Below are 25,816 nucleotides of genomic sequence, written 5' to 3'. Positions count from 1 at the left end.
GCCCCCTCCACCCTGCATTCCCTGATGGTCCTTCCCTTCCTCACCTCTGAGATCTGCCCATACTAAATCTACTTGTACTCAAATAAGTTCTAGGTGTCATATTACTAACTTTTTTAATAAAGTGAAACTTGTATTTCTTTCTTAAATTAAGTTTATTTTGGTTTGTATGTGACCCACAGTCCTTTTATCAATGGTTCCTACATGTCTGATTTAATGAACACTCACTATCATTTTTCATAAAATACAAGGAAACTGAAAGATTTGTATTCTGGCCCTGGTCGGGTAGTTCAGTTGGTTAGGTTGTTGTCCCAATATGTCAAGGTTGTGTGTTCGATCTCTGGTCAGGGCACACATGAGAATCAACCAATGAACACATGAATAAGTGGAATAACAAATCAATGTTTCTCTCTCTCTCTCCCCCTTCCTCTCTCTCTCTCTAAAATCAATAAAATTTTATTTAAAAGATGTCTTACAAGATTTGTGTTCTTCTCAGAAAGCATACACTTTGATAGGACTAAAGCATGTATTATGTAAGGCCCGAAATAAATCTGTGGCACTTCTAAGACTACAATCTACATTTCCAGCCTCCTCACCAGATGAGCTAATAAATTTTTATACTCCTAATTTTCCTTCATAGCTTTATATACATACATTAAAAATTTGTGTTAATGATATCATCTCACACCTGTCAGAACAGCTACCATCAATACATCAACAACCAACCAGTGCTGGCGAGCCTGTGGAGAAGACAGAACACTCATACACTGTTGGTGGAATTAAACTGGGCAGCCACTGTGGGAAACAGAACGGAGGTTCCGCAAAAAATTAAGAATAGAGCTACAGTATGACCCAGCAATTCCTCTTCTGGGTAATTTATCCACAAAATAAGAAAGCACTAATTCATAAAGATATACGCATATTAGCCATGACATGGGAACAGCCCAGTGCCTTCAGTGAAAGACCTGATACAGAAGATGCGGCACACACATACAATGGAGTATCACTCCGCCATACAGAAGAACGAAACATCGCCATTTGTGATAACGCAGATGGATCTTGACAGTATTATGCTAAGTAAAATAAGACCCAAAACTGCATGATTTCACCCATACTTGGAATAAGTAACAAAACGTAACAAACGAACAAAACAAAAACACACTCAAAGACAACAGGACGGTGGTTACCAGAGAGGAAGGGTGGGAGAAGGGCAAACTGGGTAAAGGGCTCTAATCTATGGTGACAGAAGGAGACTGGACTTCAGATGACGAACACGCTACAGCGTGCGCAGATATCAAAGTATAATGTTGTATATCTGAAATGTATACCATGTTATTAACCAATATTACCTCAATAAATATAATTTTTTATTTATTTACTGCAATGTTTTATTGATTTTTAGAGAGAGAAGAAGGGAGGGAAGAGGGAGGAGGGGGGAGGGGAGGGAAGGAAACATCCATTTGTTGTTCCACTTACTTACACATTCATTGATTGATTTTTGTGTGTGCCCTGACCAGGGATTGAACCTGCCCCCTTGGAGAATCAGGACAATGCTCTGACCAACTGAGCCGCCGGGCCAGGGCCAATAAATGTAACTTTTTAAAAAACTGGGTTTTACTTACGTCGAGCTGAGAATATTCATTTTGACAGGTATAATGCTTCAAATGCCACTCTATGGTAAACTTCACAGGCCCGGAGCAATGGAATGACTTCACTGTTTAGGAAAAGAAAGTCTTAATTTTCAATAATAATATACATACTCCAATATAAACTTCAGGTTTCAGGAATGGCATTTAAAATAGGCTACTTCAATAAAACAATAAGCAAAACATACTTAACTTCTCCAAAAGTCACTGAAAAATGAGACAGGCAAATCCATCAATTTAAATGATCACAGTTAACCGAAAGTTGCTATACTAGTATCTATTTCATCTACATGTAAGGTCCAATGTTAAAAATCAACCGAGGGGCCAGACATGTTGACACTGCCTACCTCACTCTAAAGTGTTCTCTTCACTGACTTACTCGTTCAAAACATACTGAGCAAGCACTCCTTGGGACCAAGAAGGGACATAATGGGAATCTAGAACAGTCTCTGTCCTTTACCTAAGAGGTATCAGGGAAGTGGATGGTTAGCAATTAACAGGCCCCAGGAGAGCATGAAGAATGGGGTGCTGCCAGGCTTGCTGGAGGAGGAGGCCTATAACTGAAGAAGGAGCAGGAGCTAGCCAGGTGAGGAGGAGGGCGGAGGAGTGAGTGTCTGGCGTGGGTACACCTGTCGGAAAATAGCATGCTATGCTTAGAACACAGAGAGGGAGGGCTGGAGAAAAATTCGTGAGGGCTATTATGCTCTGCTGGGGAGTTTTCCTTTTTTTGAATATTATAAAGGATCACCAAATGTTTCAGGTAGGAGAGTAACCACATTACAGACTGAAAAGAATTAAGTCTAGAATAAGACGAAACTCTTGCAAGTGTTGTCACAACATGGCAGCCAGTCACCAGAGAGAGGGCGAAGAAGCCACAGCATCTTTTACGACCTAGCATCTTAAGTGCCTTGGCACTACTTCTGCCATATTCTACCGTCAGACCAACCTTGATGTAATAATGCAGAGGACCACATGAGGTCATGAATACTAGGAGGCAGGGGCCGTTGTGAGCCATCATGAAGGTAACCAAAGGGAACTCAAACTGAGACCAGAAACTGACTTCCAGAGGCTGTGATTGGTAGAATTTCAAAGGCACAGCACCCAAGAGTTAGGAGCTACATGGAGAAAAAGTAAAAGAACTCTGCACAGACAGCCCATTGATGTCTGGCTGCACAGGAGCCCGCCCACGCACGGGGAGAAGCCCAACAATTCTGAGTAGTTCAGAGGTCTCATTGAACACACCAAGCCCTGGAGAGAGACATGGAAGGGTCATGCCTGGGTGGTGCTCAGTCAGCCCCGGAGTAAAGGCTACTCCAGATCTATCCTAAAAGAATTTAAAATATAATTGGAAAGGATTGAACTGACTCAAAAGAAACTTAACTGTCTACCAGAATAAAGTTGTTAAAGGAATACAACATCGTAACACTCAAAATGCAAAATTCACAAAATTAAATATAAAACAAAGACACTAGATATAAAAAGCAGGACAATTTAACTCATAACCACGATATGAATCAGTGACAAAGATGATGGAAATGACAAAAATGACAGGATTAGAAGAAAAACATGTAAAAACAGCTATTATAAATATGTTCCATATGTTCAAATATGTAAAGAAAAATATGAAAATACCAATAAGAGAAATAGGTATTTTAAAAAAGAACCAAACTTGTAGAAATTTAAAAATATAATATCTGAAATAAAAAGTTCATTGCGGGAGATGAACATCAGATTAGATACTGCAGAAGGAAAAGATCACTGAACTTGTAGACGATGCAATAAAAATGTCCAAAATGGAAAGAAAAGAGACTGAAAAAAGTTAACAGGGCCTCCGTGACCTGAGAGAGAGTAGTGGCAGTCTAACGTGTATGGAAACAGGGCCCCGGGGGGAGAGGGCAGAGATGGGACAGAGGGTCTAAGCCCAGGATCCACAGTCAGAGTTGAGATGTTTTCCAGTGTGGATATCCAGTTGTTCCGGCGTCACTCGTTGAGAAGACTGCCCTTCTCTGTGAATTACCTTTGCACTTCTGTTGAAAATCAATTGGCCTTATGTATGTGGGTTTATTTCTGGGCACTCCAGTCTGATCCCTCGTTCTGTGTGTCTCTCCTTGTGCCAGTACCACACTGTTACTACCACTGTAGCTTTATGTAAGTTTTGAAACTTACATAAAATCCTTTCACCTTTGTTCTTTTTCAAAATTGTTTTGGTTATTCTAGGCCCTTTGTACTTACATATAAATTTTAGAAAAGCTAGTCAATTTCTACATAAAAGTTGACTTTGATTGGAATCAACTGAATTTATAGATCAGTCTCGGAAGAACTGATAGCGTGTTACATACCCTTTATCAGACTGAGGAAGTTTTTCTGCTTTTTTGAAAGTTTCTAACATGAATGAGTATTAAGTTTTTCCTAACACTTTTCTATATATATGGAATGTTTATATGGCATATTTCTCTTATTGCTAATATCATTACATTGAGAAATGTTCAACAGTGGCTCTATATGACGGCATCTTGAATGAGGCAGCAAATGAGGGGTCACCTGAGGGAAAGCCAGAAGTCTGCTCCCCTGAACAGTAAGGCCACATACCAAAGGACCCAAGTCTTAGCTCGCAGGCACTAAGATCTGGCTCTGTGCCTCAGTCTCAGGCCTTCACCACACCTTCAATGCAGATGTATAAACTACGACATCCAATTACTCCCTTAAAATGAACAGTAACCGAAAATGGAAGCAGGGACTTCTGGTCAGGATGGCAGCATAGGTAAACACGGCTCGCCTCCTCACACAACCACATTAAAATTGTAACTAAAATATAAAACAACCATCACGCAGAACTATCAGAAATCAAGTTCAACGGAAGTCTGACAACTACAGAATTAAAGAAACCACATCCATCCAGACTAGTAGGAGGGGTGGAGATGCAGAATGGGCTGGTCCCACATCCATGTGCAGTAGAAAAAATTCGGGAGTGAGGAGTCCCAGCCCCACACGAAGCCCCCGGCCCAGGGTTACAGTGCCAGGAAGATAAGTCCTCATAACTTCTGGCTGCAAAAAACCAGGGTAGGATTGAGTCAGTGGAAGAAACTTCTGGAGTCCCAAAGAACCCACACATGGACTTACACAGACACACACCTTCTGAGCTGCAGCACCACTGGGGTAGCAGCTTGAAAGGCATGCAGGGAGGAACTCAAGTGTCTGGCATCAAGGTGGGAGCTAGGGGACAGCTTTCTCCCAGACAGAAATGCAGGCTACCTGGCTAACACTTGTTGGCCCTGCCCTGGAGATCCCCTGGGAGTTTGTCCTACCCAACTTGCCAGCCCACCAAGACTGTTAACCACGATTTTTCATATGAATAGCTGGTCTTGGCTCACCCTTCGCAACTTCTTAAATCCTATCAAACAAGCAACAGCTAAGAGGCCCCAGGCCCAGCACTAGCAGCAGCCAGCCTAGATTCACAGCTTGGCCATAGCTGGGAATCTCCAAGCCCAGCATAAGTAGCAGCCATCTCAGATTGCTTTATAGCTCAGGCATGGTGGCCCTGAGCAGAACATAGGTGAGGGCTCACCTTGGCCTGCACACCAGGGAAACCCCATAGCTGGTGCACACAGCAGACAGCTATAGACCACACTGGAGCACCATGACCCTGCTCCTGCACAGCTGACCCTCCACAGAGGGTGGAGGTTGGTGGTCGGTGGTCATAGCCAGTCCTTGCAGGTGATTGGTCTGGGTAATTCCCTGCCATTGCCTGCCAACAGCAAGCAAGGCTCAACTACAAGAAGGTGTACTTAGCCCACATGAAGGGCACACCTCAAGTACCCAGCTTGGGTGAAAGAGGATGCCGTGCCACTGGACCCTACAAGACACCTACTGCATTAGGCCACACTATCAAGACAGGGAGACATAGCAGCTCTACGTAATACATAAAAACAAATGCAGGGAGGCTGCCAAAATGAAGAGACAAAGAAACACAGCCCAAATGAAAGAACAGATCAAAACTACAGAAAAAGAACTAAATAAAAGGAGGTAAGCAATCTATCAGATGTAGAATTCAAAACACTGGTTATAAGGATGCTCAAGGAACTTAGTGAGGACCTCAACAGCATAAAAACAGATACAGTCAGAAATGAAGGATACAGTAATTGAAATAAAGAACAATTTATAAGGAAACAACAGTAGAGTGGATGAAGCTGAGAATCAAATCAATGACTTGAAACATAAGGTAGCAAAAAATAACCAATCACAACAACAAGAAGGAAAAAGAATTAAAAAAAAATGAGGATAGTTTAAGGAGCCTCTGGAACAACTTCAAGCATTCTAACATTCACATCATAGGGGTACCAGAAGGAGAAGTTAAAGAGCAAGAAATTGGAAATCTATCTGAAAAAATAGTGAAAGAAAACTTCCCTAATTTGGTGAAGGAAATAGATATGCAAGTCCAGGAAGCACAGAGAGTCCCAAACAAGATAGATGCAGAAAGGCCCACTCCAAGACACATCATAACTAAAATGCCAAAAGTTAAACACAGAATGTTAAAAGTAGTAAGAGAAAAGCAGTTGGTTATCTACAGTTGCTTCCCATAAGATTGTCAGCTGATTTCTCAAAAGCAGCTTTGTAGGCTAGAAGGGATGGGCAAGAAGTATTCAAAGTCATGAAAAGCAAGGACCTACAGCCAAGATTGCTCTACCCAGCAAAGATATCATGTAGAATCGAAGGGCAGATAAAGAGCTTCCCAGAGAAGAAAAAAAAACTAAAGGAATTCATCACCACTGAACTATTATTATATGAAATGAGTAAGGGGCCTTTTTTAAGAAAAAGATGATCAAAACTATGAGCAATAAAATGGCAATAAACACATACTTATCAACAACTGAATCTAAAAAATTAAGCAAACAAGAACAGAGAATCATGGATACGGAGAACGTTTTGATGGTTGCTAGGTGGGAGGTGGGTGTGAGGGAATGGGTGAAGAGTGAGGGGATTAAGAAGTACCAATATGTAGTTACAGAATATCCATGGGGGATGTAAAGTACAGTATAGGAAATGGAGTAGCCATAGAACTTGTACACATGACCCTTGGACATGAACAATGGTGTAGGGACTGCCTGAGGGAGTGGGGCTGTGGGCGCAGGGGAGTAAAAGGGGAAAAATTGGGACAACTTTAATACCATGTCAATAAAATATAATTAAAAAAATAAACCTAGATTGACTGAATGCAGAGACCTAAAAAAAAAAAAGAAATGGATGGGCAATAATGAACTAATTCTCTTCTGTTAACAATGCCACCCTGGATGACCAATGGCTTGGTGAGCATGGCACCAGAACAAGGAGGCTCAGGTGGATGCTACTTCCACACCTGCTAGCCACATGTCTTAATGCTTTTGCTCCTAACTCCTGCTGCTTATTCTTTCTTCAGATGTCTTGACTGTGATCTACTCTTAGGCTGATCTCTGACATTATGTATTGACTTTTTTTTTTTTTAAGATTTTATTTATGTTTTAGAGAGACAGGAAGGAAGGGAGAAAGAGAGGGAGAGAAACATCGATGTGTGGTTGCCTCTCGCATGCCCCCTACTGGGGACCTGGCCTGCAACCCAGGCATGTGCCCTGACTGGGAATCGGGAATCGAACCCACAACCCTCTGGTTTGCAGGCCAGTACTCAATCCACTGAGCCACACCAGCCAGGCTGTACTGACTTTTTTTAAAAAATCAAATTCTGTGTCTCAGTGGTCCATATAACTTTTTTTCCCCCACGTAACTTCTTTGCACCAGTCTTTTAAATCTTACTTGTCTAGATATTGAAACATAAATTCATTAAAGCAATCAGATGCCAAAGTTTTTTCTCCACCCACTTTGGACTTCGATTTCCTCTTTACCAGCTCCTATCAACACTGATGATCTGATATTACCAGGCTGCTTTGAACCACGTCTGCTTTGTAGCTGATGGCTGGCCCACTTCCCTCAACCAAGACCCATGTAGGGCAGACTCAACCAACAAACGACCAGAGCGGGGAGTGACCCTGAAAGGGTCATGGCTTTGATCCCAGGAAGCCAATCTGTGTTACCCCTCAAAATTACTCCTTAGCCCAAAACTTTAACCCTGGTAAACAAATTACCCAGTCAAGTTATGGGAACACTAAGAGGAAGTTGGACCACATTAAATATGCTCCAATTTAAACTCATTAAAAATACTGAAAATCTTAAGATCGATGACTTGGTAATCCTTGCACAGCAGCGTTCACACAGACCACACAGTGAACTATTCTCCCACGACAGCGTTCACACGGACCACACGGTGAAATACCCTTGCAGGGCAGCGTTCACACGGACCACACAGTGAAATACCCTCGCAGGGCAGCGTTCACACGGACCACACAGTCCCTCACAAATATTTTGACTTTCATAAGCCCTAAAAGCCTAATGAAAATGTTAGCTTCTTGTACTTTTTATTTATACTATAAAATATATGTACTTTAAAAATTTTGAGGGCCATAAAGGTTTTATCACAATTATGACATTTCATATACTCATAAAAGGAATTTATCTAGTTTTAAAAGCTGAGATCTAGAGTCAAATTTCACAGAAGTCAAATACTTTTTTGCTGAAGCTTACTTTATGAGACTTTAATTATAACTTTTAAAGAATGATCATATTACATGTACTAAGACAGAAAAACCTATTCTTGAAAATAAGCAAGACTTGACGGAAAGAAAAGAAACCCTTAAAATGTTAGAACTGCTTAAAAACAAAACATTTTCCTAGCTTATAAAATACTATTATAAATGCTTATATTAATGTATTAGTTTATAACATATTTACATGTTACTTGTCTATAATATATTGTTACATTAGTATCGTTACTTTATAAGACTTACCAGAAAACTTGATATCAGTTGAGTTAAACATAACTTTCCTAAATATCAAAGGCCCTGTTTTCTAAAATGAAAAACAACATAGAAAAATCATGTTAAAATTTTCTTCCCTACTGTTTCCAAGAGTATAGCTTTACTCTGGAAAACATAGTTCTAATCCTTGCTGTCCTCCCTATGACCAGAGTGATTATTTGTAAAAAATATAAATCTGATCACATTACTCATCTGCTTAAAGCCTCGCCCACACACCTCCTCCCTGCCTTCGACAGGAGGCTCTGGAATGCCCCTGCTACCAGTGTCCCAGTCAGGGGCCGGAAGCACCTCGGAGGCGAGGGCTGCTGCCAGGGAACCGCCACGCACCTGCAGCTGGTATCTACTGACAGTTTGACAGTACTTCTGGCAGACCCCCGGCCCTTTCCCCACTGTGCACTCGCAGCAGACCAGTTCTCACCCACTTCTCTAGGACCTTTCTTCCAGCTCCTCCAAAGCCTGATACTCCTTCCACTCAAAAACGTACTTAAAAACCCTTCCCTGTCACTCTTTCTTCACCCTGTTAATTCCTTCTTACCCTCCAAAGCCCAGTTCCAAAGTCCCTTCCTCAGGAAGTCTCCCACCATTTCCCACACCAGGCCAGGCCCTCCCGTACACGGTCTCCAGGACCCATTCTTCTTTACAACCCTTTCCCCAACTAAAACTAGAGAACGTATGTGTTAGTGATTAGATTTCTGCCCTCACCAAGAATAAAAATGCTGTGAGAAGGGACTGTGTTAAATCACCAAGGGGTTAGGAATGAAAGAAAAACAGAATAGGCAGCTCTTTCCTGAAAACCCCTCCACCTTCCCCAACACAGTTTCAACAATAACTATGAGTAACGGAATCCCCAGTCCTGATCAACAACAAAACCCACAGCCCAGATCCCTCTGAGCGCCAGATCCACGTACCCAACTGCCTAAAGGTCATGTCCACTGGGATTGGCTCTTTCCAGTTACCTCACCTCCACTGCCTACCCCCCAACACATGCTTATTTATCTCATAAATACTCCCCAAAGTATTAGCTCCCCTTAGCTCTTGCTCTCCATTCCTGCTACCACTGCCCTATCGGGCCCTCAACATTTTCTGCCTCCACTTCTGCAATAAATTAACTGGTACCTCTGCCTCCAGATCTGATCCTTAAATACCAGCCACAGTGGAGCTTTCTTAAAGCTCGAATTTACTAAATCCTTCAATGGCTCTTCTTCATTCACACTGAAAAGTTGCTACTAGTGGCCTGGGGCATAACCCAACTTACAAATGTTTTGGGGTTTTTTTTTAGCCCACAAGGGGCCCTTTTAAAAAAAGTTTTTAATTCATTGACATAATAAAAATATGGATTCTGACTTTTAAAAAAAGTAGGCCTGGCAATTCGTGCCTAGCCTGCCGTATAGTATCCATCAGTGGGGCTGAATGGCAGCTACCCTTTTCATAAGGAGCATGAGACCCTAGTCCACAGCACCCCCCACTGCTCCCTCCGGTCCGGAACCCAGCTCACTTCACTCACTAATACTACTTATCTCAGCCCTCTCAGGTCCTTGAGTTTAGACCCTTGGCATCAGGTTCAAGGCCAAGCAAAGACACAGAACGCTTATCTTATGGTGGCCTGAGTTTCCTGTAACACTCCGCAGAAACAATACCAATTTCTTTCAGTGCTGCTGCTCTTCTCACTCCTTCTTCACCAAGGCAACACCTACTCATCTTTTAAGACCCAGCCAGCCACTGACTCCAGAAAGTGGGATTGGGCGATTCCTCAGTGCTCACGTAATATCCCAAGCATGCCACCATGTACATACGTAATTCCTACTCAGGAATCTGCTGTCCCTACTGTGTGGGCTTTGTGAGAAAAGGGGCTGTTGTCTGAAATTCACCTTTGCAATAGCAATGGCCAGTGCAGTGCATGGCATACAGTAGTTGCTTAAACTATTTGCTGATCTTTACGATCAAAACACCCACCGGACAGATTTGTAGTACAAATGAAAGCAAGCTCCACTCTCAGGATCTCAAGAACAAGTTCTGACAACTTGAAATAGGAAAAAAATTCAGCCTACTCTTTGCAAAGAAGGGCTTTATGGACTGCTCCCGACCTGAGTCACACAGGACTACAAATTATGTGGGACCAAGATAAAGCGTCTCTTCTTCAGGCAGGAATTAAAGTCATTCTTTCTCTGCGGCCTTTGGAGTTTTGCCAAAGTATCCTTGGCAGAGCCTTATAGATATGGTCAAGTCATTTAACAGTCTGTACGCAGCTGATTCACTTCCACTATTGTTCACTGCCTTAGTTTATGACATGCCCATTCACTTCAGACGCCGAGTTACGGTTCTCTGAGCTTTGCTGCTTACTGATCAGAGAAACGCAACACAGATGTGCAGGATCTACCACTGCGGCACGGAAGAGGGCACCAACCCACAAGGATCCTGTTAGAAATGGTCGTAGAGATTCTTAAGATAGCTACTTTCGTTCTTATGTGCAGCTTTTATGTTGTAGGAAGCATAGTTTCTGATACTACTTTTTCTGGTTGAGAACACCCAAATATGAGTTTTTGCCTTTGGAACTTGGACATCATTTCAATGGGTGTGGGAAATAGGTCAAACAGAGCTGGTGGAGTCATCTCATCTAGAGATAACTCCTCTTCTCGATTTCCAGTCGCACTTTAACGGGACTCTCCAAAATGCTACCTCCTGCGCTTGCCCACATCCCCCCCCCCACCCCCCCGCCCCTTCCACATCACGTCCTGTAACCACTGGACTTAAGTGCTGAGACGCCTGTCCTGGAGGGAGAGTTCCCACAAGACTGCGGCCTGCGGACTAGCCCCCACACGCTCCATCTGCACACCTACGCTCCCAGCACGGGGACCACGGGGCCCAAGAACAGGGAAGGGGAGTGGGTGGCTCCGGCGGGCACCCCTCCCACACACAGAGAAAGCGGAAGCGGCATGCGCGCTTTCTCCGTTCTGCCGGAACTGAACTGCAGTCCTCTGCGTAGCCTCGCGGTGTGGCCTGCGAACAGCCCGGGGAGCGGTCCGGGATGTCGCTGAACGCAGAAGCCAGGGTCGGTCCGCAGACGAGGCCTGACGGCTACAGAGCAGCCGACCCCCCGCGCAGACGGACCCGTCTTCCCCACTCCCCGGCTGGCAGAGGAGGGGCGCCAGCGGGACAGAGCCTGCCCGGGGACGCCGGGCCGGGTGGTACCACTTACGTCGCTGACCGTCATTGCCCAGAGCCCAGGCTCGGGGACGGCGCGCACGGCCACCGGGGCCCAGCACAGCAGGCAGAGCGCGGCGCGCAGCAGCAGAGTCCTGGCCAGCGGGCGGCTGGCGGCGGCCATCTTGATGATGAGGCCACCAGGCCGGGCCGCAGCACCTGTGCCGCTCCGCCCCGAGGCGAGGGTGTTCGGGTCCGGGAAGCGCCGGCCGGGCGGCAGCTGGAGGAGGCGGGAGCGTGGGAAGTGGGGCGGACGTGCAAGGGGCGAGGCCACGGCGGGGGCGGGGCCAGGGTGAGGGCGGGGCTGGGAGGCGGGGCTCGGGGCCGGTCTAAGAGTGAAGGCGGGGTCTGAAGGGAGCCGGGCTCTTTTGTCCCAGACTCTGCCCTGCCACTAGGGTTCTCAGCGGGGAGTACGGGTTGGAGTTCCAAGTTAAAGTACTGCTGCGTGGGTCTCAGTGTCTTGAATCCTCTGCACGTGTCCCTATCTGGACCCTCTCCGCTTAGAGAAAACAGATGGCTCTGTAAATTCATGAAAAGTACCTTGAGGTCAGGGTCAGCAGAACCCAAGGCATTGTGCTTTGAACAGAAGAGTTAATAATTTTCAGAACACATAAAATTGCCGTATTACTTTAAAGTTCAGAGGGGCAGGGGTGTGGGTGCTTTGTCCAGCATTTTTGGCCATGAAAGCTGAATAAATGTCTTGCTGTCAAAGAGAACTATCTTTTTATTGTTAATCGAATGTAAATGTCAAGAGGGTGAATACAACCCTGGATAAACATTGTCGTTAACGTACACTAGGATCGATTCATAGTCAAGAGCCCCTGGCTGTCTTATCAGTCACCCTAGCCACTTTCAGCCAGTTATTGAGGGTGTACTAGAGATTGCACGTTTTTCTGCTTTTCCCAGCAAGCAGTGCTGTGTCGGTGGGAGTAGCGATGTCAGAGGAACATCCATCACAGGTTTAGAGGGTAGGTCAGGCGGGAAGAGAGGACAGGAAATGACATTAGAGTCTACAGAAGTTAGAAGTGAGTTAGCTGTGGGAGCCAGGGGTAGGTGTGAAGGCGTTTTGGTTAAGGACAGCCTGTGCCAAGGCCTGGGGGAACGGCAAGACCTTCCAGATGACTAGATTTTGGTGTGAGATGGACATGGGAAAGACTGGAAATATTTAAACAGAGCCAGAACTTACAGGTCTTCTTAAGCCCCCTTAGGAAGAGTGGTTTAGCCTAAGGACATCAAAGAGGCAATCATGGTTTTTAAGCAAGGATGATGAGGTGACCAGAAATGTCATTTTTGTTGTCATATGAAAACTTAAGGTGGGCAATAGAATGACTAAAGAATATTTTGAAAATTTTATGACCAGTTAAGAATAAGGTGCAGTAATTCAGAGTTGGTGATCTCAACCACTGAAGTAGCTGTGAGGATGGAGATTTGGAAGATTCCACAGACATGGGATGTGGAGATTTTAAATAAGAAAGCCTGGTGATTGATTAGATATTGGGGCTTAAGAAGGAGAGGGGTTGAGGCTGATACCATGGTTTCTGGCTGGAACAAGTGAGCTATGGAACATCCAGAGGAGGAGAAAATGTGAACACATTAGGTCCAAGCTCCCCCTGGGAGCAGTACAGTGAATATGAGTCTGATGTTGGGAAAGGCAATTGGGATTTCGTGGTCATCCTCATGTAGACAGAGTTTGAAGAGAGTGAGACTGCCAAGGGAGACGAGAAGAGTGGGAGGAGTAGAGGCTGAATCCTGAGGGATAAAGGGTCATGAAAGGCATAATCAGCAGCTGGGACTCAACCCTGGCTGTGCAGGAAACTCACTGAGGAGTTTTACAAAATACCCAGTTATCAATTTTGGAAAGATGGTGGAAGTGAAGATAGTGTAGTTTTTAGTCTACCTGGATTTTCCCATAATCTTCCCCTAAGATAGCATAACCCAAAACCCACGGCAATGTGCACAACCCAATCAATACAAAGTATCCCCCACAATGGTCCAAATACAAGTAGGTGTTATCAGCTGTTCCCATCTGGACAGAAGGAAGAGGGGGAACAATGAGCTACCAGACGGACCTGAGATAGGAAAATCCCGATCCCCTGCAGGCACTCACTGGAAATCCAAGTTCAGAGGCAGAACTGAGGGGGAGCTCCCATAGAATCTGATTTGCAAGTGAGGGCAAATATTTGGAAGGTCCTACAGAAGTCTGACTCTTACACATTCTTGAATCTAACAAGTGTACACTTTCATACAAAACGGTGTTCCATGATGAAGAGACACTAGGAAGCAGAATTCAAATTTAGCAGGACAGGGACAATATGAGAGAAAGAGAAGATTCAGATAAAAGTGGATGAGGTGAACAGAGCCAAGAGATTGGAGCAAGTTCAAGGCCTTTTTCTTAAAGTAGTTCATAAAAACAAGAGGGAGCTGTAGAGGATGAAGCTAGAAATTGTATTCATACTTCCTAAAAGTTTAAGGAAATTAGTTGCATATAAGATGAGCAATAGTGAAATTTATATGAAAAGATACAACAGAATATGGAGCAGAATACATCCCTCCAGGGAATGAGAGCACCAGAAAGCAGTGCCCACAAATGAGCTGAAACTGCAAACTACTATTGCAAAATGAGTTGAAAAATTAGCAAGATGATAGGAGATAGGTGATAGAATTCAGGGAAGAATTAGAAATGAAAACTCACAGATAAAAACTTAATCAGAAAGAACATGAGGGTGAATAAAAATCTTAAAAATATAGAGAAGGTAAAAGTGAGGTGAATATTAAAATCCAAAATAAATGAAGATGTAAAAATTTAAAACATATTCAAATAAAAACTGTGAGACTTTTTCTTTTTAATTCTCATCTGAGGAAATGTTTATTGATCTTACGGAGGAAGGAAGAGAGGGAGGAAGAGAAACATCAATTGCTCGCCTCCTATACATGCCCCGACTGACCAAACCTGCAACCTGGGTATGGGTCCTGACTAGGAATCGAACCTGCAAGCATTGCAGGTGTAGGGACGAGTTCCAACAACTGAGCCACCGGCCAGGGCAAAACTAAGAATTTTTAAAAGAGAAGATCCTTTGTGCATTCAGGTAAAAAAATGAAGAGTATATAAGAAAATCAGATTGTCATATAAAATTTTGATAATAATGTTTTGTACCAGAAGGCAATGAAATAACATCCTTAAGGTACACTTTGAAAGAAAATAAGCTCTAAGGGGTTTTTTTTAAGCAAATATATATTTTAAAGACTTTATTTATTTGGAGAGATGGGAAGGTAGGGAGAAAGAGAGGGAGAGAAACATCGATAAGAGAGAGAAACATCGATAAGAGAGACAAACATCAATCACTTTCCTCTGAGATCCCCAACCAGGAACCAGGCCAGCAACCCCGGCATGTGCCCTGGCCAAAATCGAACTGGCAACCTTTGCAAGATGATGCCCAACCAATTGAGCCATGCTGGCCAGGGTTCATCCACATGCCAGGTACAAAAACGTTGCCAATAGTATTATTTGCATTGGTCCCAAACTGGGAGCAACCCAAATGTCCGTCAGCTTACCCGCTAGAATGGATAAGCTGTTCTTCAGCTGAATACAGCAATGAGAGTGAATGAACCACAGCTATACACAGTCACATGACTGAATCTCACAAAGCGCAACATTGGGCTGAAGAGGCCAAACACAAAAGGATACATATGATCTAGTTACGTTTCCATTTACCAAAAGTTCAGAAACATGCAAAAGCAATCTATGGTTAGAAGCCAGGCTTATATACAGTGAGTTGGGTTCTTCAGGGCCTCAGTTCTCATATTGGCCAGCTGGACTTTCCAATGAGTACCGATGGGGCCTCTGAGGTTCTGTAATTCTGACCTGTCAAATGCCCCTTGGTGGGGAATACTGACTGAAGAGGGATAAGGTTTCTCCAGGGGCCAGCAATGCTTTTTCTCTTGATCCGAGTGCTGGTCACATAGGAGAGTTAGCTCAGTGTACCATCTGTACACTTAGTTGTGCATTTTTCTAAATGGATGTTAACCTTTAATTAAAATTTACTGTAAACATACCCATAGTCGTGCCCAATCTGGAACCCATTACATTCTGATCTTGAGGGCGAGACCTAAGTATTGGTATTTTTAAAAATCTCCCTCGGAAATTGTAGTGTGCAGCCAGGGTTGAGAAGTCCTAAGAGGGAAAGCAGCCGGGTGTGGTCTAAGGATACTGGGGTGACGGAGGGATGGTCAACAATGGCAAACACAGCAAGAGGTCTGGTAAGAAATAAACATTCTTTGAATTTAACAGACAGGGGACTCTGTCAACTTTGACGAGAGCATGTGAGGACAGAAATCAGAGTGGACTGAGGAATGAACGGAAAGGAAAGGACAAACAGTGACACGAGAAAGTCCTGTTGAGTCTGTCTGTGCAGAGGGGAGAAAGATAGGGTCACAGCTTGAGGGAGCTGCTTTGCCCGTCGGGCCTTGGCAACACAGGTCTTGAATATTTACTATTCAATCACCCCAGCATTTAATGCATATTCGTTACAGGTAGGAATCTTTTCATGTCCATTATGTCTTCTAATATTCACAACAAACCTATGAAGTATGTATTATTATACCTATTTTATAGATAATAAAATTGACAGTCAAAAGGTTTTAGTTCCCTGTCTAAAGTCACACAGCTCTGACATGTTGGAGCTGGGATCCTTGTGCTGGTTTGCCGCCTCCAGCATTCTTTCTGCCTGCGCTCTGCTCGATGCTGCAGGAAAAAGGAGATGATAAGGACAGTTCAGCCACGTTCGAGTACAGTTCATTGAGGGCAGAAGGGTGATTTGGAGTTACCAAAGAATGGGGAATGAAGGACCCATTCGCCTCCTCCTCCCTCCCCCACCTCACCTGGAGTGCTGCTGGCAGAGAGAAGCTATCAGCCCTCTGTTTCTGCCAGGACGACCTCAGCTGAAGAGAGCCACCTCATCTACGGTCAGGGACAGCCTGCCTCCAATGACTGATCAATGTAAGGATATAAAGGCCTAGCCCAGGCCGAACTGTAAATTACCCTGAAGGGTCAGCCCAGCTGCAGAACTCCCCAGAGGCCACCACTGAGGGCACAGCTATTTAATTTCTCTCTCTGCATAACCCTACTTCTGTCCATTCCGTGCCGCAGGTGTGGACCCAAGAGCACTCTTTAGTAAATGTGCTGCTCGCCAGTGTCGGTCTTGTAGTTGACTTCTTGGGAAACCCAACCTGTGACGGGCATCTTATAGATATTTGTTGTTTATCCCAGCAATCCCACTTCTATTAATTTCCTCAAAATATACCCTGAACAATATGATAATCCTATCATTAGAAAGAACGCAGGTGCCCATAATACAAGATTGGTTGAATAAACTATGGCACTTTTGCACAATGGAGTACTATCCAGCTATAACAAAGAATGAAAATGTAAAAGAGAAGAGATAAAAGAAAATATATCCATATGCCTACTTTTGCAAAAATAAAGGAGAAATAAAACATATAATGAACTGGGTTAGCTATAGATAGGATGGAAGGGTTGGAAATAAGAGAGTCACTTCTAGTATAATTTTTGTTAGTTTTGGCTTTTGAATCTCATTAATGTTTTACATACTCAAAGAATTAGGATAAAGAGTTCTGGCCAAGATGGATGAGTAGGTAGAAATGCTTTGCTTCCTCGTACAACCAAAAGAAGATATCAGACAATCTAAAAACAATAAACAACCAGAAGTGCCATAAAATGAAACTGCATGGAACTGCAACAACCAAGGAGTTAAGGAAACATTCATTCAGACCAGTAGGAGGGGCAGAGGTGGGAGACAGGCAGCCAAGTGGAGACGACTCTTGGCTAGGCAGTGGACCGCATGGGCCAGGCGGGGCTGACTGAAGGGAAACTGAAGACTCAAAGCTAGCTGTAACTACTGTGGGGGTTGCCGTGGCAGGAGAAACTCCCAGTCTCACATGAGAGTTCATTGGAAAGTGGGGCTGGAGAGGAGCAAGCGAGCTGCATTGTTCCCTCTCTGGCCCCTCCCCCACAGGCAGCACCACAACACAGCCAAGAGGTCTGCCCTACCCTGGCCAATACCTGATGCCCTGCCCCCTTAAAACATAACAGGCACATGGAGACAAAGAAATATGGCCCAAATGAAAGAACAGATCAAAGCTCCAGAAAAAGAGCTAAGCGACAAAGAGATAGACAACCTATCCAATGCAGAGTTCAAAACAGTGATAGTCAGGATGCTCACAGAAATGATTGAGCTCAGGTGTAAAATGAAGGATGAAGTGAAGGCTACCCAAGGTGAAATAAAGCAAAATATCCAGGGAACCAACAGTGAAGGGAAGGAAATCAGGACTCAAATCAATGATTTGGAATAAAAGGAAGAATAAACATCCAGCTGAATCAGAATGAAGAAACAAGAATTCAAAAAAATGAGGAGGGGCTTAGGAACCTCTGGGTTAACTTTAAACGTTCCAACATCAGAATCATAGGGATGCCAGAAGGAGAAGAAAAAGGGCAAGAGGTTGAAAACTTATTTGAACAGATAATGAAAGAGAACTTTCCCAATTTGGTGAAGGAAATAGACTTCCAGGAAGTCCAGGAAGCCCAGAGAGTCCCAAAGAAATTGGACCCAAGAAGGAACACATCAAGGCACATCATAATTACATTACCCAAGATTAAAGATAAAGAGAGAATCTTAAAAGCAGCAAGAGGAAAGGAGACAGTTACCTACAAAGGAGTGCCTGTAAGACCAGCCGCTGATTTCTCAAGAGAAACCTTGCAGGCAAGAAGAGGCTGGAAAGAAGTATTTGAAGGCAAGGACCTCTGAACAAGATTGCTCTATCCAGCAAAGCTATCATTTAGAATGGAAGGTCTGATAAAGTGCTTCCCAGATAAGGTCAAGTTAAAGGAGTTCACCAATACCAAGCCTTTATTATATGAAATGTTAAAGGGACTTATCTAAGAAATAGAAGATTGAAAACTATGAACAGAAAAATGACAACAAACTCAGAATTATCAACAATTGAACCTAAAAAACAAAAACAAAAACAAAACCTAAGCAAACAACTAGAACAGGAACAGAATCAGAGAAATGGAGATCACATGGAGTGTTTTCAGTGGGGGGCGGGATGGATAGTGAAGGAGAAAGGTAGAGGGAATAAGAAGCATAATTGGCAGGCATAGAATAGATGGGGAGAGGTTAAGAGTAGTATAGGAAACAGAAAAGTCAAAGAACTTACATGTACAACACATGGACATGAACTAAGTGGGGATGCTGGAGGGTTGGGGGATGCAGGGTGGAGGGAGGATAAATGGGAGAAAAAAATTGGGAAAATTGTAATAGTATAATCAATAAAATATACTTAGAAAAACTGTATAAATAAAAATATATTTTAAACCACCCCTCCGAAAAAAAGAATTAAAATAAAATCAATAGAGGAGCTAAATGGAATAAAATTAGAAACAAGTGAACATACATAACTTTCAAAGGGAATATAGATAGCACAATGAAGGGAGAAAACAACTCTCTCAAGAATTTGTTTTTTTACTTTTTTATTAAGTTCATTGGGGTGACATTGGATAATAAAATTACATAGGTTTCAGAGTATACAATTCTATTGTATTGTGTTCCCACCCTAAGTCTCTTTCTATCACCATTTGTCCCCCCTTTACCCTCTTCTACCTCCCTCCAGACACCCTCTGGTAATCATTATACTGTTGTCTGTGTCTAAGTTGGGCTTTTTCTCCTTAATCCCTTCAGCTTTCTCACCCACCCCCACTGACAGCTATCAGTCTGGTCTCTATGAATCAGATTCTATTTTGTTTGTTAGTTTATTGTGCTCATTAGTTTCACATGAGTGAAATCATATGGAAATCATTGTCTTTCTCTGACTGGTTTATTTCATTTAGCATAATGCTCCCCTGCTTCATCCATGCTGTTGCAAAGGGTAAGATTTCCTTCTTTTTTATGGCTGAGTAGTATTCCATTGTGTAAATGTCTCATAGTTGTTCTATCCACTCATCTACTGAAGGACACTTGGGCTGCTTCTAAATCTTGGCTATCGTAAATAATGCTGCAACGAACATAGGGGTGCACATATTCTTTTGCATTAGCGTTTTGGGGTTCTTTGGATATATTTCCATCAATGAAATTGCTGGGTCATAACACAGTTCCATTTTTAATTTTTTGAGGTAACTTCATACTGTTTCCACAGTGGCTGCACCAATGTGCATTCCCACCAACAGTGCACAAGGGTTCCCTTTTCTCCACAACCTCACAAACGCTTGTTGTTTATTGATTTATTGATGACAGCCATTCTGACCCGTGTGGGGTGATATCTCATTGTGGTTTTAATTAGCATTTCTCTGATGATTAGTGACATCGAACATCTTTTCATATGCCTATTGGCTATCTGTATGTCCTCTTTGGAGAAGTGTTTATTCAGGTCCTTTGCCCATTTTTTAATTAGATTTTTTGTTTTTTTGGTGTTGAGTTTGGAAAAGGTCTTAATAAATTTTGGATATTAACTCCTCACCAGATGTATCATTAGCAAATACGTTCACTTGTTTAGTAGGCTGTCTTTTCATTTTGTTGATCGTTTCCTTTGCTGTGCAAAAAATTTTTAGTTTGGTGTAGTCCCAGTTTATTTTTCTTTTCTTTCCCTTGCCTGAGGTAATATATATATATTAAAAATATTTTAAAATATTGCTAAGAGAAGTGGCTGAGATTTTACTGCGTATGTTTTCTCATAGGATTTTTATGGTTTCAAGTCTACCATTTAAGTCTTAAATCCATTTTGACTTTATTCTTGTGAATAGAGTAATAAGGTGGTCTAGTTTCTTTTTTTTTTTTTTTGCAAGTACCTGTCCAATTTTCCTAACACCATTTACTGAATAGACTATCATTACCCCATTGTATGTTTTTTTTCCTTTGTAAAAAATCAATCATAAAGGTGTGGGTTTATTTCTGGGCCCTCTATTCTGTTCCATTGATCTATGTGTCTGTTTTATGCCAGTACCATGCTGTTTTGATTACTATGGCCTTACAGTATAGTTTGACAATAAGTAGTGTGATTCCTCCAACTTTGTTCTTCTTTCTCAAGATTGCTATGGCTATTTGGGGTCTTTTGTGGTTCCATACACATTTTTAGAGTATATGTTCTAGTTCTGTGAAATATGCCATTGGTATCATGATAGAAATCACATTGAATCTGCAAATTGTTTTGGGTTATATGGACATTTTAACTTCGTTAATTCTTCCTTACCATGAACACAGTATATGCTTCCACTTATTTGTATCTTCTTCCATTTCTTTCTTCAGTGTCATAATTTTCCAAGTGCAGGTCTTTTACATCCTTGGTTAGGTTTATTTTATTTTTTTGATGCAATTGTGAATGGGAGTGTTTTCTTCATACTTCATTATTGGTGTATAAAATGCAAGTGATTTCTGGATATTTATTTTGTATCCTGCTACTTTACTAAATTCCTTTATTAGTTCTAGTGGATTTTTAGTGGAATCTTTAGGGTTCTCTATACACACGTTGGGGACCACCACCTCTGGTTCTCGCAGCTATAGCCCTCAGGCAGCATGGCCTGAGCACGGGTGTGGCACCAGAAGCCAGACTCGGCTGGAGGGAAGTAGCAGCAGGCTCCCAGGGGACGGCGTCCCAGAACACGAGCCCTTGTACGAGGTAAACAAACCTATTAATCAGCTTAGGCAATTGTATTCTGCTTATCGAAGCATTTAGCTTTGGAACCAGGCTGACCTTTATATATGTTGTTTATGTTTAACTCACATCCTGCTTAGTAGTTATACATCACTTTGTTAGCTCTAAAGGACACCGTCTTTTCCCATAAGATAAGAAAGTTGTGCAAAGATTTATTTGGCAACTGACACTTACTCATTGTTCTCTGTTTTCACAAACTATGTATGTTTTTGTACTGAAAACCTCTTTCCCAAACGTAGGGGATGATTTATGATGAATAAGAATCACAAGGTGCATGAGGAAAGCAAATAAAAGCCCTGTGGGAAGACTGGTCAGGAGCACTCTCTCTCTACAGAGGGTTGCTTCCCCTTTCTCTCTCCAGGTAAAACAGTTCGAGTTGGGCCTGGATAGTGTTTCAAATGCATCGAGGGAGACTGGCTGGACCAGAATCCCAACATACATTCTCATGTCATCTGTAAGTAATGACAGTTCTACGCCTTCCTTTCCAATTTGGTAGTAGTTTTTGGTGGAATCTTCAGGATTCTCAATATACGTTATCATGTCATTTGCTAATAATGACAATTTTACCACTTCTTTTCCAATCTGGATGCCTTTTGTTTATTCTTCTTGTCTGATTGCTGTGGCTAGGGCTTCCAGTACTACGTTGAATAAGAGAGGCAAAAACAGACACCCCTGTCTTGTTCCCAACCTTAAGAGGAACGCTTGTAGTTTTTGCCCTTTGAGTATGAGTCTGGCAGTGGGTTTGCCTTTACTACATTGAGATATGTTCCCTCTGTTTCCGCTTTGCTGAGAGTTTTCATCACAAATGGGTGCTGGATTTTATTAAATGCTTTTTCTGCATCTATTGATATGATAATGTGGTTTTTGTATTTCATATGGTTTATGTGGTGTATCACATTTATTGATTTGCGAATATTGTTCCAACCTTGCATCCCTAGATAAATTCCATTTGATTGTGGTGTATGATGCTTTTAATGTGTTGCTGGATCCAGTTTGCTAATATTTTGTTGGGGATTTTAGCATCCATGTTCACCAGAGTTATGGGCCTTTCTTTGAAGCATCTTATCTGGTTTTGGAATTAGAATACTGCTGGCCTGGTGAAATGAGTTTGGGAGTCTTCCCTCCTCTTGCAGTTTTTGCAATAGTTTGAGAAGGACAGGTGTTAGCTCTTCCTGGAACATTTGGTAAAATTCACCTGTGAAGCCATCTGGCCAGGACTTTTGTTTGTTGGGAGTTGTTCTGATCACAGCTTCAATTTCACTGGTTGTAATTGGTCTGTTCAGATTCTCCGATTCTTCCCAATTCAGTCCGGCAGACTGATTGTTTCTAGGAATTTATGCATTTCATCTAGATTGTCCAATTTATTGGCATACAGTTGTTTGTAACATTTTCTTATAATCCTTTGTATTTCTTTGGTGTCAGTTGTTACTTCTCTTCTCATTTCTGACTTTATTTAATTGGGTCCTTTCTCTTTTTTTTATTGATGAATCTGGTTAAAAGTTCGTCAATCTAGCTTATCTTTTCAAAGAACCAACTCTTGGTTTCATTGATCTTGTGTATATTTTTAGACTCTATTTACTTGTCTGATGTTTATTATTTCCTTTAATCTCATTTTTGGGCTTTGTTGTTCTTTTTCTAGTTCCTTTAAATGTAAAGTTAGATTTTTTATTTGAGAATTTTCTTGTTTCGGAGGTAGGCCTTAGTGGTATAAATTTTCCACTTTGTGCTGCTTTCGCTGTGTCCCATAGAATTTGGTTGTTGTGTTCTCATTTTCCTTTGGCTTGTGATATCATTTGATTCCTTCCTTGATCTCCTTGTTAACTCATTCATTGTGTAGTAACATGTTATTTAGCTTCCATGTCTTTGTGTGTTTTCAGTTTTTTTCTTGTGATTGATTTCCAGTTTCGTACCACTAGGGTCAGAAAAGATGCTTGATCTGATTTCAATCCTTTTAAATTTATTGAGGCTTGTTTTGTGTCCTAACATGTGGTCTATCCAAGAAAATGTTCCATGTGTACTTGAAAGGAATGTACATTCTGCTACTTTGGTGAGAAATACTCTGGAGATATCAATTAAATGCATCTGATCTAGTGTGTCATTTAAGGCCACTGTTTTCTTGTTGATTTTCTGTCTGTAAGATACATACATTGATGTCTGTGGGGTGTTAACATCCCCTGCTGTGACTGCATTACTGTCAACCTCTCCCTTTATATCCATCAAGATTTGCTTTACATATTTAGGTTGCTCCTGTGTTGGGTATGTTAGGTAGGATGGGTAGTAAACCAAGGCTGGGAGGAGGAGGGAGACATGTCTCATTCATTAACTCAGTAGTTTTAAATCTGGTTTGAAGAGTGTCAGGTGTTCTGAAAATCACAAGAAAACCATGAGAGCACAGGAGGAGGGGAGCCCTTGAAATTCTGTATGTGTCATTTCCACTAGCTAAGACAGAAAGCCTTTGAAACTGTGTGTTACTCCCAAGGTCTGGAGTGGGGAGAAGTGGGAAGCTGGCTGCAAGCATAAAACCCCTAAACTTTAATAGTCGGGGCACTCAGACTAGCTGGGTGCCCACTTGCAGCTTTGTGCTAAAGTGTATAGTTACAAGCTCACTAACAAACTTTCTGCCTTATTTCCACTATCCGTGGGGCACTCAGACTAGCTGGGTGCCTGCTTGTAGCTGCCTGCTCAGTAAACTTGTTATCTCATTTCCACTAAATGTGCTGTCTCTCACAGGAATTCTTCTCTTGTGAGCAAGGCAAGAATCGAGGAGGGGAAGGCCCCTAACTCAGGTCTCCCTGGTAACAGGTACATAACTGTTTTCAAGAGTTACATCATCTTGTGGGATCGCTCCCTTTATTCTTATGTAGTGATCTTCTTTGTCTCTTACTATATAACCTTTGTTTTAAAGTATATTTTGTCAGATATACTATTGCTACCCCAGCTTTTTTTCCCTTTCCATTTGCATGAAATATCTTTTTCTATCCCTTTACTTTTAATCTGTGTGTAGCCTTCATTCTGAGGTGGGTCTCTTGTGGACAGCATATATATGGGTCTTGTTTACTTATCTATTCGGCTACCCTATGCCTTTTGATTGGAGCATTTAAGTCATTACATTTAAAGTGATTACTGATGGGTACGTATTTATTGACATTTTATTCTTTTAACTATGTTCCTTTCTTCTCCTCCTCCTCCTCAAAGAACCTTTCACATTTCTTACAATACTGGTTTGGTGGTAATGAACTCCTTTAGCTTTGTCTGGTCTGGGAAGCTCTTCATTTCTCCTTTGATTTTAAGTAATAGCCTTGCTGGGTATTGTTGTAGTTCCTTGCTTTTCATCACTTTGAATATTATGGGAGCTCCTTTGTAGGTAGCTGTCTTTCTCTTACTGCTTTTAAGATTCTCTCTTTGTCTTTAAACTTTGCCAGTTTAATTATGATGTGTGTTGGAGTGGGCCTCTTAGGGTTCATCTTGTTTGGGACTCTCTGTGCTTCCTGGACTTGCATGTCTTTCTCCTTCACCAGGTTAGGGAAGTTTTCAGTCATTATCTCTTCAAATAGGTTCTCGATCTCTTGCTCTGTCTCCTCCTTCTGGTACACCTATGTTGTGGTTGTTGTTACACTTCATGTTGTCCCAAGGTCCCTTAAACTATCCAGATCTTTAAAAATTCCTTTTTATGTTTGCTGTTCTTATTGTGTGGATTTTGAACCTTGTCTTACAAACTGCAGATTTGATCCTCTGCTTCATCTAACTCACTGTTTATTCCTTCCAGTGTACTCCTCATTTTCAATATTGTATTCTTCATTTCTTGTTTTAAAAAAGATTTTATTGAGAACCAAGATGGCGGCTTAGGTAGACACACTGCGCCTCCTCGCACAACCAGAACTGACAGAGAATTGAACAGCAAGGGGGACCAACACCAAGGAAATAGAAAATATCCAGACTGGTAGGAGGGGCAGAGACGGGCACCGGGGTGGAGAGGACTCGAGTGGCTGTGGCGGGACCGAGACTGGCGGAGTGTGGGACAAATGGCGCAGGCAGTCCGAGCACTAGCAGACCCTGTGGCCCCACATTTGCACAGATAAACCCAGAGGGCCGGACTCAGAGTGGCGGAGAGTGGGGCAGGCAGAGCAGTGGGTAGCACCCCGCGGCACCACATTCGCCCACAGATAAACCGGAGAAACAGTGGGGAGCAGGGAGCAAAGCAGACCGCGTAACCCAAGGTTCCAGCACGGGGAAATAAAGCCTCAAACCTCTGATTGAAAACGCCCGTGGGGGTTGGGGCAGCAGCAGGAGAGACTCCCAGCCTCACAGGAGAGGTTGTTGGAGAGACCCACAGGGGCCTAGAGTGTGCAC

General features: G+C 42.6%; 1 protein-coding gene across 2 annotated transcripts in view; it reads right to left on the bottom strand.

The window, feature by feature from the left end:
- TMEM87B (transmembrane protein 87B) overlaps positions 1–11,999 on the bottom strand; it is a 52,125-nt gene extending 40,126 nt beyond the window's left edge. The window contains exons 1-3 of one of the 2 annotated variants that reach the window (XM_071221522.1): positions 11,742–11,999; positions 8,516–8,576; positions 1,620–1,711 (exon numbers count right to left, since the gene is read on the bottom strand). In XM_071221522.1, the coding sequence (XP_071077623.1) occupies positions 1,620–1,711; positions 8,516–8,576; positions 11,742–11,870 (282 nt within the window). In that variant the 5' untranslated portion in view covers positions 11,871–11,999. The remainder of the gene's footprint in view (positions 1–1,619; positions 1,712–8,515; positions 8,577–11,741) is intronic. The other variant, XM_024558439.3, reaches the window with a different exon arrangement.
- Between the last annotated feature and the right edge of the window lie 13,817 nt (positions 12,000–25,816).

The sequence above is a fragment of the Desmodus rotundus genome, chromosome 5 (assembly GCF_022682495.2).
Source record: "Desmodus rotundus isolate HL8 chromosome 5, HLdesRot8A.1, whole genome shotgun sequence".
NCBI lineage: Eukaryota > Metazoa > Chordata > Mammalia > Chiroptera > Phyllostomidae > Desmodus > Desmodus rotundus.
This window is presented reverse-complemented; position numbering and strand designations above follow the sequence as displayed.